We start from the raw sequence: 17547 nt of genomic DNA, 5'->3' as shown, positions 1-17547 counted from the left end.
ACTGTCAGAAGGGAGGGTGTCTTTAAATGGCCCGTTGTTTTGTTCTTCAGCAAACCTGTTGCAGACTCTGTTTCTCAAGTTCTCGTTCATCACATGACTCAGGCTCCCTGTTATAGAGTCTCTGGCATTAAAACCTTTCCTGCACACCTATGCGAGATTGTTCACATCATCCTTACTTGCGGCAGTCTGTTTAAGAGTGGCTTTTAAGGTTAGTACAACATTCTGAATTATTGACTTCTTTATGGAGAGAAAAATACAAGAACTCGCCAGCGTTCATCTAGACATTGGATTTGATCAAGTTGGTTGGATTCCCTGGAGTGTAAAAGATAACGTGTAATAGTTAGGCCAGATCAGAGCAAAATCAATGTATTTTTAAAGGCATTCACTACAGTGGGAGGGAATAGAAATGTTTTAAACTGTATTGGCTTCCAGACAATGTGTTTTTATTCAGAATTTATTCGGATTTGCTTGTTTATACAGCATCATGTCAAGCAATTGTTATCCCATGCTTTTTCATTGCTTTTACATTGCCTTCCTTGCTGTAGAAAGTCAGGTTATTTTTGAACCAGGCTTGATGCATAAGAGCACCAGATCCAAAACCATTTTAATTGCACAAGCTGAATTTGCTGCAATTCTACTTGCAAACTCGCCACAGTCTAGAAGCGCCCTGTCTCACTAGAAACGGGGGTATTTGCAATTATTTAAAGTTGTTTGTCAAACTATTTTTGCACACCTTTGTGGATTTGGAACGAGGAGCGTGGGTACTACGTAGGCAGCCAAGGGAACCAAATTTCACTGTTTTCCTAGGAGAGACATCCTTTAGGCATCCGTTGCTCTGCAAGTTGTATAATTGTTTTTTAAAACTTTGCCTCTTCTCTTTTTACTCAGGACCATCTAAGAAAGAGGAAATGGGGGATCTGAAGAGTCCATCTGCCAGCCCCTTCACAGGCAAAGACATCACTGTTCTGGCAGGGAAGCTTAAACACATGGCCCTGAATACCCCACTCCGTTTCAGCGCTCAGGCCTTGAGACCCCATTCCAAGAACAGCGCTCGGTTTGGCTGCCTCAGCCATCACTCTTTCTTCTCACGGCACAATCCCCACCCTCACAGAGTCACTCATATTCAAGGTAAACAGGCAGCAGTGCCATCCTGTACGAGTCTGTTCAGAAGTAAAGTTCAGGCATGCTTTTGTTAGGTAATGAAAATCTGAAAGCGCTTAAATAAATAAATAAAAATGCGCAAATGTTGCAGCACAAAATTGCTGCTTATAGCTGTAAATTGCAGTGGCATATTTATGTGCTTTGCATGCAATAGAATGCAAAAAGTACAATGTGTGACAATTCAATTAGCTCTTTAAGGCATGCAACAACAACAAAAATTCCTCTGGTAATTAATACCCTAATGTAGGCTCACCACGTCACAGAAAGCACATGACCTCCCCAAATAACACTGGGAATTGTAGTTTGCTAAGGGTGATGGGAACTACAGTTTCCATGATTCTTTGAGGGCGCTTTCAATGTATGGTGTGTACATAGCTGGAGTCTCACCTTTCAGACAGTTTGAAGGCAGAATTGGAGCCTTCAAAATCCGAAATGGATTCCAGAAGGGAGTTCTAAAGATTCAGCAGGCACACAGGTGAAGAATCTGAGTCTAGGAAATCCTTTCTGAAGCAGAACCAGGTAGCTCCTCCAATCTCTGGTTCAAGCCAGTTTTCTTCTATAATGTGGTTCTTTCCTGTGCAACTTACCCATGGATGCCTTCTTCTGTTGCAGGTTTGAACGGTGCTCCTGTTTGCACCGTTAATGACGAGTGGTACGAGCAGACCATTCTGCCACCTCACCCAATGATAAAAAGTCAGATTCGTGCTTCTATTTTGGGGGCGCCTGGGGCTCAGATACCCATCGGAGACCCACAACCTGTTCCAGTCCCTTGGCTATCAACAGGTTAGTATGCAACAGGAATATTTCCAACGCAAGCGCCACACTCACACATGCACAACTTTCCAGGGGTGCACACTGGCAATTTGCAAAGCAAGAGTATTTTGGGGGGGGGACACCTCCCATTCACTTCAATATGAGCTTCCCCCCACTATGCAAATAGCCCACAGGGGCCTTGATCTGGATTGGGGCTAATAGTTAAACCTTCTACACACACACACACACGCTATTCCACAAACATGCTAGGGTCTCAGTCTGGATCATGTTCCTCATGCTCAAAATTTGTGGCTTCTGGGATAGCTGCGCAGCCTGCATTCACTCCATAACACACACATACATTTCCCCTTACTTTTTAGGAGGGAAAAAGTGAGTCTTATAGAGCAAAAAAATATGGTATACATATAAAGCTAAAGGTAAATGACCCCTGGACAGTTAAGTCCAGTCAAAGGCGACTATGGGGTTGCGGTGCTCATCTCGCTTTCAAGCCAAGGGAGCCAGCATTTGTCCACAGACAGCTTGCCGGGTCTCGTGGCCATCATGACTAAACCGCTTCTGGCGCAACGGTACACCATGATGGAAACCAGAGCGCACAGAAATGCCATTTACCTTCCCACCACAGCAGTACCTATTTATCTACTTGCAACGGCATGCTTCCAAAATGCTAGGTAGGCAGGAGCTGGGACAGAGCAACAGGAGCTCATCCCATTGTGTGGATTTGAACCACCAACCTTCTGATCGGCAAGCCCAAGAGGCTCAGTGGTTTAGACCACAGCACGACCGACATCCAAATATCTGTGCATAAGGGCACAGATCTGGAGCTGGTATATTTTGTAGCTTGGTGCTTAGATCAGATACTGATAAGAGTCTCCGGGTGAAGACTTTTTCCTGCCTGTTTGGACAATTACAAGGAAGCTTGTCTCCAAAGGAGAGAGAGCTTTTCGCACAGTCCTGATAGTCGTATGAAACAGGTTTTGGTGTGTGTATGATTTGTTGCCCCATCTTACGATACCACAGAGAGCACTACTGTCAAAAAGCTCAGCTTAGCTTCCTTCCGAGATCCACTTCACCACCTGCAATCTATCCTAATCAACAAGGGTTGTCAATGCTATTATATCACAGACTGTGCCATTAAATACCATCATGATGAATATGCCTCCTGAGGACACGGTGATTAATAGCACCCACATTAAAGCAGAAACAGGGTGTGTGTGTGCCTGTTTCTCATGTGATCTCAGCAGGCTGTAATATGGTTCTCAGCTGTTTCTGAATCTGCATCAAATTCTTGCCAGGGGCTTAACTTGGGTTCACATCCATACCAATATATACAAAGCATTCTTATACCACTTTCAACAGCCATGGCTTCCCCCCATGGGAAATGCCGTTCGTTAAGGGTGCTGGGAATTGTTGGCCCATGAGGTCAGCACCCTTAACAAACAACAACAACAACAATAATAATTTATTATTTATACCCCGCCCATCTGGCTGGGCTTCCCCAGCCACTCTGGGCAGCTTCCAAAAAAAATATTAAAATACTGTACTACGTCAAACATTAAAAGCCTCCCTAAACAGGGCCGCCTTCAGATGTCTTCTAAAAGTCTGGTAGTTGTTGTTCTCTTTGACATCTGGTGGGAGGGCATTCCACAGGGAGGGCGCCACTACCAAGAAGGCCCTCTGCCTGGTTCCCTGTAACTTGGCTTCTCGCAGTGAGGGAACAGCCAGAAGGCCCTCGGTGCTGGACCTCAGTGTCCGGGTAGAATGATGGGAGTGGAGACGCTCCTTCAGATATACTGGACCGAGGCTAGACAATAAACAGACAAGGTTTATTTGGGGAAATCCATGACAGTTACAGTGGTAAAAGAGTGCTTCGTATGTATGGCATGAATGTGGCCTCATTTCCAAGCTGTTTCCGAATGTTCATCAAGTTGCTGCTGAATGTTCATTTGAAACAATGATCTTCCGTCATAACCCAGAGGCCAGGATGCCTCTGTCAAAACTAGCATATAAGAAATAATAGAACGAGCATGCTAGTTTTGAATGCACAAGAGGTTTTTGTGTAGTGGAACGTTCAGTCTGCCTTCTGAAGTGGTACAATCCAACTGCCTGCTATCAATATATCACACAAAACTGCCAGTCATGTGTTTTGCCTATAAGACTGTTCCACACATTACACACAGAGGCAAGCTCAGGGAGGGAATCCGCAGCCGATCCTGGCTCCCACATGACCGCATCCCAGCCACTTTTGTTTTTATTTCAAATTTGCCATCTTCCTCATTCCTCCCCTCTCTCAAGCAGGTTCTTTGTCCAATGCCTGGCGAGAAGAATTGAGGGAACTTGCTGCAAGAGTCAGAGCCGCCTCGTCCACTGAGAAAAAGGAGGCAGTGAGTAGGAAAAAGGGGGTGGCATTGTGATCCCATCCCGTGGGGCTGATTTGCTAAGGAAGGGGGTGAGCCCAACACTGGGAATGAAAGTAACCAAGTACAGTGGATGGGAGCAAAAACAGTCCAGTACAATTATTTGTTCGGATAATGAGGAAAAATAGCACTTCTGTTTTCCATTTTGTAACCCTGCTCAGACTTGGGCTGTCTTCTTTAGTGATTCTTTCAGAAGATGACAACTCCTCATTTTGTTGATATCAGAATAAATTATTTCTCATTCAAAGAATACCCAAAGACGAGTTAGTGGAATGCTTAATGTACAGGTAGGGGGTGATAAACCCATGGGTACAGTGGATTGGTGTGTCTGACTGTTAACTAGAAGGTTGCTGGTTTGAGCCCACCCAGGGATGGCAGTGGGCAGGATTCCTGCAGTGCAGGGGATTGGATGAGAAGGTCCTTGAGGTCCCTTCCAACCTTACAATTCTGTGATTTTATGATATAGTGACATGATGGACTTCTGTTGAAATGAATAAGCATGCATAACACTCCCCTGCAGAGGGCAAGGAACCTGCAACTTCTAAATGTCATTGGACTCCCAGCTCCCATCATCTCTGTTGGCTAGAACTGATGGGAGCTGGAGCCATCATCTGGAGGTGGACCGGTTCCCAAACTCAGCTCCACCATGGGCTGGGCTGAGACTGAAACTCCAAGAAGATAAGAAGAGCCTGCTGGATCAGGCCAATGGCCCTTCTAGTCCAGCATTCCCATAGTGACCAACCAGGTGCCCATGGAAAACCCACGAGATCTAAGCAACCTCCAGATTTAGGGATGTCAACACTCCAATCCAGCTTACTTCTTTGAACTCTGAGGCTAAGGTCCAATACCAGAGGGCAGGACACTGTGGAAAGACTGGGGTGATTCCTAGGCAAAGAATGGCATGCAGTTGCTAGCCTTCCCATTGTTGAAACTTTGGCTCCAACTGACTTTCTGGAGCAGCTGCCTGGGCCAATTCTCAATTAAATATTTGTGGCCGGTTACACAAGGCCAACCAAGTACACAACTACACAACATCTCTAGTTTTGTAAGGGTTGGTGCTGAAACTCTACCGGAGGTCAGAATTATGGAGCAGCAGAAGACTAGCACAACCGAAATTTGAGCTTTTCCTCAAATACAGATAATACTGGGAGCAGCTTGTTCCAACCTAACCTGGATGGCAGCTCAAAAATGAAGCGCTGCACTTTCTGGGAGGAGCTTTGTTCACCCAGCTCAAATTCACTGAGTGCTACAAACCACTCATATTTAGAAACACAAGATTCAAGGCTCTGTCTTTCCATATCAATCGTTTAAAGCCACAGCTCAGTGATTCATACACACACACACGTAGCTATAGATATAGATATATACACAAAAGTTGTGTGCCTCCCCATCTCTCTGCCAAGCAGTAGCAAAAGTTCATAAGGTTCCAGGCACTCGCCCAGGGTTTGGGCTCCTTTGGAGAACTGAAAGCAGTGGAGACCATTGTAGCTTTAAGAAATATGATTCCCCCCCCCCCACCTATTTAGTCTGCATGGATGGAGTCCAGATTTTATAGCACGGTCATCTCAAGAGGGTCAGTGCAGCAGTCAGTCCAAGGCATCGCTCCTAATTATACCTTCCTAAAAACTAATCCTCTTCTATTCAGTTTCGTTCTTTTTATGCTTTGAAGTACTCATGGTTAGGTTTCACCTAACAAAGGAGTTCCCCTGCCTTCATCAACACTTGTTGATTGACTAGGATTAAAGATTGGTAAACACTTAGAACATTTACCTCTTTCCATGCTAATTCCTGATGCTCAGAAGTAGGTACACACATTCCAATACACATGCATCTTGATTATATTCTCGACATTGGACACAGTCTTTACAAATAACCTCTGATTAAACCTCTTGCATAACCCCTTTCTAATGCACATTGAGACAGTCTTGCAACATATCCCAGTTATAACATACAAGTTCTAATTACATTCTTTTCATTAAACCTAAACATTGAGCACCACAGATCTATCTAGATCCATCCATCCAACTATACACACTCTCTCTCTCACGTACACATCAATCAACCAACCAACCAACCAACCAATCACTCAATCAATCATGCTTAACTAAAAGTCATTACAAACCTTTCACACACATATACACTGTTGGCCACCAGTAGATGGCTCACAAGCCTCAGCTATAAATAAGGATGGGTTATTTTGATTTCAACATCTAGTACTTTCCCCATGTCATATTTTGGAGTCTTTCGTAAATGTTCTTGATACTGAAAGGACACACCTTTAAATCACTATTACAACATTTAACAGTTGTGGCTTCCCCCAAAGAATCCTGGGGGACCCCTATTCCCCTCTCAGACTGATTTAACAGTCCATCTCTCTTCCCAGGAGACTCTGGGAACTATAGTTCTGTAAGTGGAATAGAAGTCTCTTAAGGACTCTCAGCACCCTTAACAATCTACAGTTCCCAGGATTATTTGGGGGAAGCAGTGACTGTTAAAGTGGTATGAGGGCCCTTTAAATGTGGCCAAAATGCATTCACAATGGTTTCTTAAGAAATGTGTTTCCTTTACTGGAGCAAAAATAGGCTCCTGAGATTATGTCCACATTAAAGGTTCCTTATCAGATCCATAATCAGAGAATTAATTTGCTGTAATATATGCTAATAGTGAATATGGGGCAGACTGCAAACTCAATTCAGCAAGATCAGAGCATGCTCAGTAGACATGGAATGCTGATTGACAGATGAGAGCAGGTGGGAAAGGAAAACATGGGCAGGAGGGGAATGGAATGGAATGGCGTATCCTGAAAGACGGTATGGCTGGCTTACTACAACTCTGAACAGGAGCACCATACATTGCAAGATTTTGTGTCTGACTTGTTCTTCCATGTCCAGTTCCTCTACTGTAGCTTGTTGTTGTATTTTAAGGCAGAAAAGTCTCGGAGGGAGACGCAATACTCAGAAGAAACAGGACGTCTCATCCCACCTCCCTCTCGAGCTACAGCTTGCCATTCGTCCCGCCGTTTGCACAGGAACAATGCCAAGAATAAAGGCAAGGATGCGACCCTGGTCTTCCGGGACCAAGAACTTATAGTAAGCCATGCATGAAAAAAAAGGGGCAAACAGACCCTTCTTCTTCTTTTTTAACCTATACCACAAACCAATTACAACTATTTTCCTGTAAATTTATTGATGGAGTAATAAGAAAAGTTTCTGCTCAGTGCTGATTATAAATTAAATTTGATTTTGATGGAATAATAAGAACAGTTTCTGCTCAGAATGGATTAGAAATTAAACCTGATAAAGCAGATAATTATCGCACAGACACACAAATGTTATGTTTCATTTGCTTTGGGGGGAAAGTTAGGAAAGCAGCAAATGATTATCTTTTTAAAGAAAACAAAAACAAAATTTATATACCATTTGGTTGTAAGAAATCCAAGTGGATTACAAAACTATAAAGCAAAACATTAATTTAAAAAAAACCAGTTAAAAACAGGTGTTTAAAAACATTCAAAAGATGATTAAAATGAACAGTAACCAAAAAAGGGATAAGCACATGTAGTTTGCCTAAACAACAATCTTTCAAAGAAGTTCTGAAAAGAGTACAGCGAAGGAACCTGCCTGGTGTCAATAGGTGAGGGGGTCCAAAGTGTAGATGCTGCTGAACTAAAGGACTGATTTCTTACAATTGTGGAATGAGTATTATATGGCATCTGTAACAGCGCCAGTTTCACAAATTCAAGCAGCTGCATGTGCTTATATGGATTAAGGTGATACTTCAGGTAAACTGGTCCCAAGCTGTTAAGGGCCAACAATAACACACTGGACTTGGTCCAGCCCAGCAGCAAATGGGCAACCAGTGCAGAACTCTTTGCACTTTGAAAAGAATGAAACCTGGTTCTAAATAGCCACTTTCTGAGAGCCCTACATAGAGCGAGTGCCCAAACAGATCGGAGATTCATATGACACAACTTTTGCTAGGCTGTGTAACTCAGGTGTGCTTATGAGGGGACAGAAAAAAGCACACCTGTCTAAGGATTGAGGGGTCCTAAGGAAAGTGTGATGGCAACGGGGAAGATCTCACACTGTGGCGCTGTGGGTTAAACCACAGAGCCTAGGACTTGCCAATTAGAAGGTCAGCGGTTCGAATCCCTGCGACGGCGTGAGCTCACGTTGCTCAGTCCCTGCTCCTGCCAACCTAGCAGTTCGGAAGCACGTCAAAGTGCAAGTAGATAAATAGGTACCACTCTGGCGGGAAGGTAAACGCCGTTTCCGTGCGCTTCTCTGGTTCGCCAGAAGCGGCTTAGTCATGCTGGCCACATGACCCGGAAGCTGTACGCTGGCTCCCTTGGCCAATAAAGCAAGATGAGTGCCGCAACCCGAGTCGGTCACGACTGGACCTAATGGTCAGGGGTCCCTTTACCTTATACCCCTGAAAAAGAGGGTGTGTCTTGGAAAAAGAGGACACATGGCAACCCTAATTACCCTAAGTTAGGTCTCCATACCTTGCTGCCTGCAAGCTACTAGGTATAAATGGAAGCCCACCAAGGGTTTGACCAGCGTCCTCATTCTGACCCCTGCCTGGGACTGCGGGGAGAGGCGTGGGGAGATTGCACCATAGGAACAACGAATGGTAAGGTAGGGCAAAGTTCTCACCAGCATAAAAATTACCGAGATAAGCCTGTGTGTATACCCTCTTGACCCTGTTGTATCAATGTCACTCCGACCCCGGTTGTGCTGACACTTTCCCACTGTACTCTTCTGCCAACAGATTTTAGAGCTGCTCTCTCAGATCCTGCAGACAGACTCCTTGACTGCGATCCAGCAATGGCTGCTCATGGCTGCGCAGAGGGGTAAGGTGCATGCAGAGCCTGCAAGGAGCAAAAGCCTTTGGAAATGTGCATTATCTCTACTTTGTTATCAATTATCTCCCCCTATTAACACCCGTTGCAGCTCAGTGGGTTGTTGTCTAATGCATCGAAACACTCAGGGCATGCAGCACATTTGCAATGCCACCTTGAAGCATAGGCCTTTCCACACATTACAACACAGCAGCACCTGGGGGATTGCAGCAGAATGTGCAGCCGACAAGTCAGTCCTGGTTTTCTGGTCATTGTTTCCGGCTATGTCTCATTTGCAGATTATATAGCCCAGCCAATGTGGTTCATGCGTTGGTACCCTGGATTACTGCAATGCACTCTGTGTGGTGCCACCCTTAGAACTGGCCTGGGAGCTGCAGCTAGTGCAGAATTTAGCAGCTCAGCTGTTGACTGGGCTGGGCCCAGTGGCGGAGCAAGCCGATTGGGCGCTGGGGCAGCCTGGGGATGGGGCCAGCCACCCGCAGGGGTGGGGCCAGCTGGGGCAGGATGCTCCACAGGGCCTCAGAGGAGTCTGCCTGCCTCCTCCCACTCAGCCGCCCTACAGCTGGGGAGGAGGCAGTGGGTGGGCTGTTTGGGGCAGTATGGAGCCTGCGGGCGCTCAAGCCACCGCATCACTCCCAGGAGAGATGCGTGGCTCAGGCATGCTGCAGGCCCCGCGGTGAGTGCCGCCTGGCAGTTTGTCACACACACACCCTCAGTGGCGACACCCAGGGCGGGGCAGCCTGCCCTCACCGCCCTCCCCTTCCTCCACCCCTGGCTGGGTCATCGAGACCGCACACATCATCTCTGCTGAAATATCTGCCCTGGCTGCCAATATGCCACCAGGCCAAACACTTTACCTGCTGGACCACCTCACTCCATAAAGCCTTGCCAGACCATTAGATCATTAGGAACGACACTTTTGCCAGTGGTGCATGGTGGAACTACCAGGAATAGGACCTTAATAGTGGCAGTGCCAAAAGCATGGAACTCCCAACTGATATTAAGCAGACACCCTCACTATTAAGCATTGGGCACTTAAACCTTTTTTATTCATTCAGTATTGTGACTCAGCTGTGTGCAATCTGCATATTATGAACAGTTTTCTTTGTTTTATTAAGTTTATGTTGTTTTATTAGTGTCTTAGGCACATCACCCTTTTTGTGACTTGGCAGTATATGAACCTGCATGATGAATAAACATAATAAATTAGATTCCTAGATATGCACCTAAATTAGCAACATAGGAATAATTCCTAAGTGTGGTTCAGGCATGTTAACACCTGTACAACGCCTTCCTCTAAGGAAGTCCCCAAGTGACTTTACAGCCAAAGTGAAAATGCAATAATAAAATCACATAAACGTTATTAAGCACAGTCCTATCACCAGCGTTGCCCAAATGCCTGGGGAAACAAGTATGTCTTTGCCGGATGCTGAAATGATGACAAAGTTTGTGCCAGTCAGGCCTCCCTGAGGAGAGCATTTCATCAATAAGAGGCTACTACAGAGAAGGCCTGTTCTCTCATCACCAACCCTCAGTTTCCAAAACTTGGGTCTCCAGCTGTTTTTGGACTACAATTCCCATCATCGCATATCACTGGTCCTGCTAGCTAGGGAAGATGGGAGTTGTAGTCCAAAAACAGCTGGAGACCCAAGTTTGGGAAACCCTGCTCTATCTAGATCCCCCTCAAATATCTCAAGGTCTGGGCAGGTTCATGTGGTTATTTACAAACTGATAGTTTTATATGGGAATGATAACTTGTGGGCTAATTTTTATTTATATGTGAAATTGCATGCAGAAAAAAAAGAAGGGCAGCTGGGACAAACCTATTTATTTTACCTTAAAACTGTGCAGGCGAGATCTTTTGATTCCTAAACATGTCCTCTCCTCTCCCTGCAGAAAAGGACCTTGTCATGGGATTGTTGCAGACAGCAACTGCCAATTTACATCTTGATCCCCAGGAGCTGACCACAAGCATGGAAGAGAGACTTCCATCACAGTTGCCCCCAGATGCCTCAGGATTTGCCTCCAAACCGCGCAGCTTTGGGAGAAATCATGTAACCAGGTGCCCTCTTTGCAAGTCCTTTGAATGGTTGCTAAAATGAATTTCTGTTGCATATTACAGAAAAGAACTAGACACGTTATGGGGGAAAGTACTACTTCTTGACACAGCACAGACTTAAATCATGGAATTTGTGCCCACAAGAGGTAGTGGTAGCAAGCAACCTGGATGGTTTTAAAAGAAGTCTAGACAAATTCATGCAGGGTAAAGCTACCAATGGCTACTAGCCACCCAGAGTGGCTGGGACAAGTGGCTAGGATGGACTACAATTAATACATTCTCATTATTGCTATCATCTTCTACTTCCAGTAGAACTTCAAACCCACTGGTTATATGTTAATATGAACACAGGGCTGGATTTAGGTTTGATGAGGCCCTAAGCTACTGAAGGTAATGGGGCCCTTTATATGTCCAGCTGTCCTTTGTCAACAACAAATTGTCACTGTTTTTCATGTTGAATATATGCTATATGGTAATTTATGGACCTAATAGGTATCTAAAGCCATTTGCGCATAACAAAATATGTATTTTATCAAAGTAATGGTTGAACTGAAATACAATTAAGAAGAAGTATATTAATAGTGAAATTGGGGGGCGGCAAGAGAGTGGGACCCTAAGCTATAGCTTGTTTAGCTTATACATAAATGTGGCACTGCATGAACATTAGGGACACAGCCAGCAGACTGCTAAAGTCTCCTCAGCATCATTCCTGCTGGAAAGAAACCATTTAAAGGGCTATGCAAATGCTGAAGATGAACAGATTGTCCAAGATGATTGCAAAATGACAAAAGTAGTTTTCATGCCAGAAATGTTGGTCAAGGTGCGTAGCTTCTCTTATAATCATGTTGGCCCTGGTTTATTTTGTTGCAGGCTGTCTGTTATGAGACAAAAACAAGAACCTATCCCAGAAGAAGAAAAGCCAGGTAAAAACAAAAACAAAAAACACCCTGTAGAAAATGCTGTGTTTTCATTGGAAAATGCAAGGCATTAAGTAGGTGTCCCTGCAGCAACCAGTGGAAATGTCCTGTGTAGGGATCTTAAGCAGGAAATTAGCTGCTGGATGTGCTTCAGGTGGGTTGAGACTCAGACTCTAGACTCAGAATAAGCCAAGGGCACAGAATAAGCCGATTACACAGCTCAGCTTCCAACATGTTCCCATCAAACTATTTCCTATGAGGCCATCTGCGCAGGGTATGCTTGCTCCTTAGGCTCAGTGAACTACCCTAAGGTGGAGGAGCAGGACTGCATATGTATTGTGTAAGCACTTAATGTGGAATTATGCTTCATGCCTGGTTTGTGCATGCTGAACCACACGGAGAGCCAACATCATGCCCTCCTGACATATAATTACAGCAGGACTTATATAATTACAAAATGGATGGCTCAATTGTTTCCTGTATTTCTAAAGAAGGAAGGTGCTCTCACCTGGGGCCTATGTGAAGTCAAGCCTTTGGTGAGCTGCATCCAGAAAAGCGAAAGATGCTGGCACTTCCTCAAAAAGCGTCAGGTTTATCAAAGTGATCTTTGACTTAAGCAAGGTTTTTCTGTTTGCGTTTTCTGTCGTGGCAGTGGGCCCAGTCAAAATCAGCCATGCTCCTACACATAGGACACGACTTGATATTTCGTAACCAGCAACTGGAGAAAGAAAATTAGCCATGTATGCTTCCCATGGGACTTGATAGATATTTGTAATTAACATTCCTTACTGGTGAATGTGACCTGTTTTTAAATACCAGGCTCCCTGATCCTTCATTGAAACTGATTGATACTTTACTTTACTGTTCTGTTGCTAATAAAATTTCTCCTGCAGATTACTTTTCCTGAGTGCTTCCCAGCATTTTGGTCTCAAGTTTAGGTTATAGTCAGTTCCGGCCTTACTGTTAGACAGTTTGAGGGGACTCCTTCATACTTCATATATATTTTTGAATACCATTAAAGGGGTGAAAAGTTGCTTATTGCTACTTCCCCGTCCCCACACACAACTGAGTGGGCCTTTTTGATTTTTGACCTCAGGCACCAAGTTAACTTGGATTATCTTTCTGCTTCATATTTATATAACCCTATTGAATTCTCTGCTGATTCTGGTTTACTTCGGTGGATGCAAGCAATCAGTCAGTCATCATTCATAATATGCTACCTAATTGCCCAAAGGAGGTTTGGAAGTCTGGTGGTATGCCTTTATAGTGTTTAGGGTAGCAAATTTGGGCAGGGAGTTTACAAAAATGTGGCCATAATCTCTGGTTCTCATTGTTAAGTTGTGGGTGAACATATCAGACGACACAGCGATTCTTCAAACAGCTCTTGTTTATTCACAGGCCAGAACTGAACTGAACTGAAGGGTTCAGTCAGCCTGCTTATATAGAGCTCCAGTACATCGTAACTGTAACAACTTTTCTAAAACTATCCAATCACTGAACGTCACTTTTGATCCCTTATTTGCATAACTATCTACAGTATCCCCCTGCTGGCCCAGGGTGAGAACTTCAGTATGTAACACTCATATCCACTGGAAACACATTAACCAATCCATCTCATTTGTGCTTTCCATTTTCAGTGCACATTGGCTCTGCAGAGGTTCTCCAGTTTCACCCCTCTGCAGATGAAAAGCTAAACCAATCAGACCAAACCAGTTAGAAAGAAACCTTCCTCCTGATGTGACTACTCTTGCTGCTCCAGCTTGTAGTGTTACCGCTCCTGCTACTCACCCAATGGCAACAATGCTGCAAGAAAAGGGGCTTCTTTAGAAAAACCCGGCATCTCAGAACGTGCCTCTTGGATTGAGGCACCGCAGTCTTCAAGGGGGATGACATTTTGAGACATTGTTCAATGAGACTCTGCACAATTCTGAAACCGTTGGAAAGACCCATTCCGCTGTGTCCTCCTGTGTTCCAGCTTGGTATTCAGCATGATTCAAGAGAGGAACTCCAAGAAGTTGCAGAATGATGAACATGGAAGGTGCACCTTTAATGGCATGGTGCCTATTGTAGGACAATTCTGAACTTTGAGACAAGGACTCAGAGCCTTTCATTCCTTCTTTGATAGCTGGTAGTATGTCAATTAATTATTTCCTCTCTTGGAACTATTTGCATTCCATCCCCACACTGCTGTTTGCTTGCTTGCTTTTTAATGACCATAGTAGGAGTGCAATTAAGATGTTACAAAATTCTGCAGCTTTGTTTTTTAAAAATAAAAAGCTAGTTGTTTGAGGCTGCTGCTTAGTGCTCTGAATTGTCCTGGGTGTGGAGGAGCTGAAACTTTCCCTAAAGAGCTAGGCTCTAGTTACCTGTTTGTTCTGTGAAACTGACTAGAGTGAAGGGGAGAGGACAGTGAGAAAGATTCCTCCTGCTCAGGAATTTGCTGATGAAAGTCATGTACCGTATATTACGTGAAACAAGGATTTAATCATACGGAATTGTTTTGTTGTTGCTGCTGTTGGGTTTCTAAAGGCAGCCTCTTTAACAATAAATCTACGATGAGCAAAAACATTCAACATGTGTCCCTGCCTGCCTCCAGAAGCCGTTCGGTTCTTGAGGCGAAACAAGGATGCAAAGTGCTTGCGGTTTGCACATTCCTCTGCGATGGAAAGCCTGTTCTGCAAAGGGACTGTTCCTCCAGTGTCAGGGAAACACCTAAACTTTCTGTGCCGCCATGTGATCCCTATCAGTGATGCCAAATTCCATCCAAGCAAAGGCAGTATCGGGTCTGCCTTTCATTCACTATGAATGATTTCCTCCCAAACAATTCAATTCAGCGTGAGGGAAGCCTTCATACAAGCTAGAATGGATCTCGTCCGGCTGTGTTTGCGCATGCATATGCATGTGTGTGCTCATTCCCCCAGAAGCGCATTCACAAAGCCAAGCTTCTTCCTCCCTCCCAGCCTGCCCTTGAAGTAACTTGATCTTAGAGGCTGGAACACTGAGCCCCTTGAAGTTGGTAAAGAGGAGAGAGAGAGGCGCTGCCTCTTAGTGCTATGCCTGCTTCCTCCAGTTTCCCTCTGGAGGAGGAAGGTGAAGGGGGCCCCTTTGCAGAACTTTCTTACAGATGGGTAGGGAATAGAAAGACTGCAAAACAGGAATGCAGATTCCAAAGGCTCCGCTTCAAAAGTCCATTGCAGCATTCATCCCCAGAGCTTTGGTAAATGTTGATCCATCACATTCCAGGCCCTGAGTATCTGTACCTTTTGCTGCTGCTGATTAATCATTTGCCTTCCCGGTGATGTGTAATTTGGGGATAGGAAGCAAGTCAGGGCTGGCCGCAATATATTGTGAATCTCGGCTCAAGGGGTCTTTCCCCACCCCCTTTTTGGATTCGCTGCCCATCCATGCATTTTGATTTGCACACACAATCTGCACCATGAACTCGCCGGCAGCTTCAAGATACTGCTGGCTGCTTCTCTTTTTCTTTCCCTCTGCAGCAAAAGGTAAGAGAGACAAGGCACTGGGAAGCTCGGGGGAGGGCATGAAATCTGAAAAATATCTCACTGAGGTGAGTCCTGGTTAACTTATTTGCTCGTTGGGATTCTCAAGCTCAAAGGTGGGAAGCTGTGAAAAGGATCCCCTTCTCAGTCCCATTCATGTACAATTTATTGGCATGGCAACTATCAACTAGTGGATCCTGAGGGGCAGCTCTTTGTGACTCAGATTCAGACTCCCGGATCCCAGAGCCTTGCCTGCAAATTTCCCTGAGCACCTGTTGTTTTCCACATGTTCGTGGGAAATATAAAATTAAGTGGCACGGAAAGTATTTAAACGTGACTTAGCTTTCATAGCTACCAAACAGTCAGTGGAAAGCTGATTATGCTCCCCCCCCCCCCCACAACCCATAGCTGTCAACCTTTCCCTTTTATTGTGAGGAATCCTATTCAGAATAAGGGAATTTCCCTTAAAAAAAAGGGAAACGTTGACAGCTATGCCCCAACCCCATCCTTGGATCTGCTATGGGCTATTTGCAGAATTAAGGATGCCAAATCAAAATGGGTTATGAAATGTAACTACTTGGTTGCTATGAGCATTCAAATGGCGTGTTATATAAAACAACAATCATTTTAATAACACAACATATTGGACCATCCTAGCGTTTGACAAGAAGGATCTTTAAACCCTACAATTTATGGTGGCTTAAATTGGAGAGAATCCGTATTAAGACGATTCAGATGTGGCACACCTCAACCAAAATTAAATACATTTTTAAAGCTATTGGCAACAGGGGGATTGAAAATGATCAGCTCTAACTGGACTGGGCTGATTTCCCCCCACCCCCCATTAAGCTCTATGGCTGAAATTATAAATATATTTTATGGAAGTCTCATCCTATTCAAATCATTGGAACTTACTTACCCGGTGTGGATCAGGAATAACAAATGTCCATTAATATCTGTAATAGTGTCTAAGAGCATCTTCCTGCAGACATGGTAATATCTCAGCAATGATTGTTACCTCTTCTATTTAAAATAGGGGTGGGGAACCTGTGACCCTCTAGAGCCTGCTTGACTACAATTGCCATTATCTTTAACCATTGGCCATGCTGGCTGGGGCTGATAGGAGTTGGAGTCCATAAAAACAGAGGGCCACAGGCTCCCCACACTCTATAGGAGTGAGCATAATAATTGCACTGCCCCTCCAGAATATTATGATACTAATCAAAGCCTATGACAGATAATCACACAGAACTATGCTGATCTAGCTGTTCCATTTTCTGCCATCCAGTGTGACTTTCTCCTACCTCTGTCCAGCTGTTCATGGCATGAGAAGGAATTACAGTGCTTGATATTCCATCCTTGGGGTGACATAGGACCAAGCCACATTGCCTTAGCAAAGGGGGGTTGTGAGGTTGGTGGGGAAACTCAACTGGTCAGTATTCTTGGCGTCCAGCACCTCCAACAAATTCATCCCTTCCTTCTCACATGGACCAGCTGAGACTCAGCATCTTATTTAAAAGTGTTCAAGTGACTTCAGTGTAGGACTCTTTTATAGAGAATCTGGAGGCACCATCTTTCAAGTCAGGAATCCTATACCAGTACCGCTACTCACTGGGTGGCCAGCTAAGATATCTGTCAAGGCCAACTTTGCAAGGAAGCAAGCTGCAGGCTGAAGCTCTGGTTGATGTGCATCTCGTGTGGAGAAATCCCAGCAATGCCGGGGAGCACCTTCTCCAAGTCCAAGTTGGTGACATCTTCATCCTAAAATGGGTTTTAAACGATTGAGAGGGGAAACACTGGTTTTCCATTACTAACCAACGCTGGAGATTTCATTAAGCATGCTCAGATTGTATGTTTCTCC

General features: G+C 44.6%; 1 protein-coding gene across 1 annotated transcript in view; it reads left to right on the top strand.

The window, feature by feature from the left end:
• Positions 1 to 17547, top strand: part of TBATA (thymus, brain and testes associated) — a 35289-nt gene continuing 17742 nt past the window's right edge. Inside the window, exons 1-9 of the mRNA XM_081189860.1 lie at positions 1 to 208; positions 889 to 1128; positions 1774 to 1944; positions 4231 to 4316; positions 7274 to 7438; positions 9120 to 9201; positions 11107 to 11272; positions 12140 to 12192; positions 17242 to 17429. Coding sequence (XP_081045986.1) covers positions 909 to 1128; positions 1774 to 1944; positions 4231 to 4316; positions 7274 to 7438; positions 9120 to 9201; positions 11107 to 11272; positions 12140 to 12192; positions 17242 to 17429 — 1131 coding nt within the window. The 5' untranslated portion in view covers positions 1 to 208; positions 889 to 908. The remainder of the gene's footprint in view (positions 209 to 888; positions 1129 to 1773; positions 1945 to 4230; positions 4317 to 7273; positions 7439 to 9119; positions 9202 to 11106; positions 11273 to 12139; positions 12193 to 17241; positions 17430 to 17547) is intronic.

Source organism: Podarcis bocagei, assembly GCF_964188305.1.
Source record: "Podarcis bocagei genome assembly, chromosome: 4".
Taxonomy (NCBI): Eukaryota; Metazoa; Chordata; class Lepidosauria; order Squamata; family Lacertidae; genus Podarcis; species Podarcis bocagei.
The sequence above is the reverse complement of the archived record's forward strand: the minus strand, read 5'-3'. Positions and strand labels throughout refer to the sequence as shown.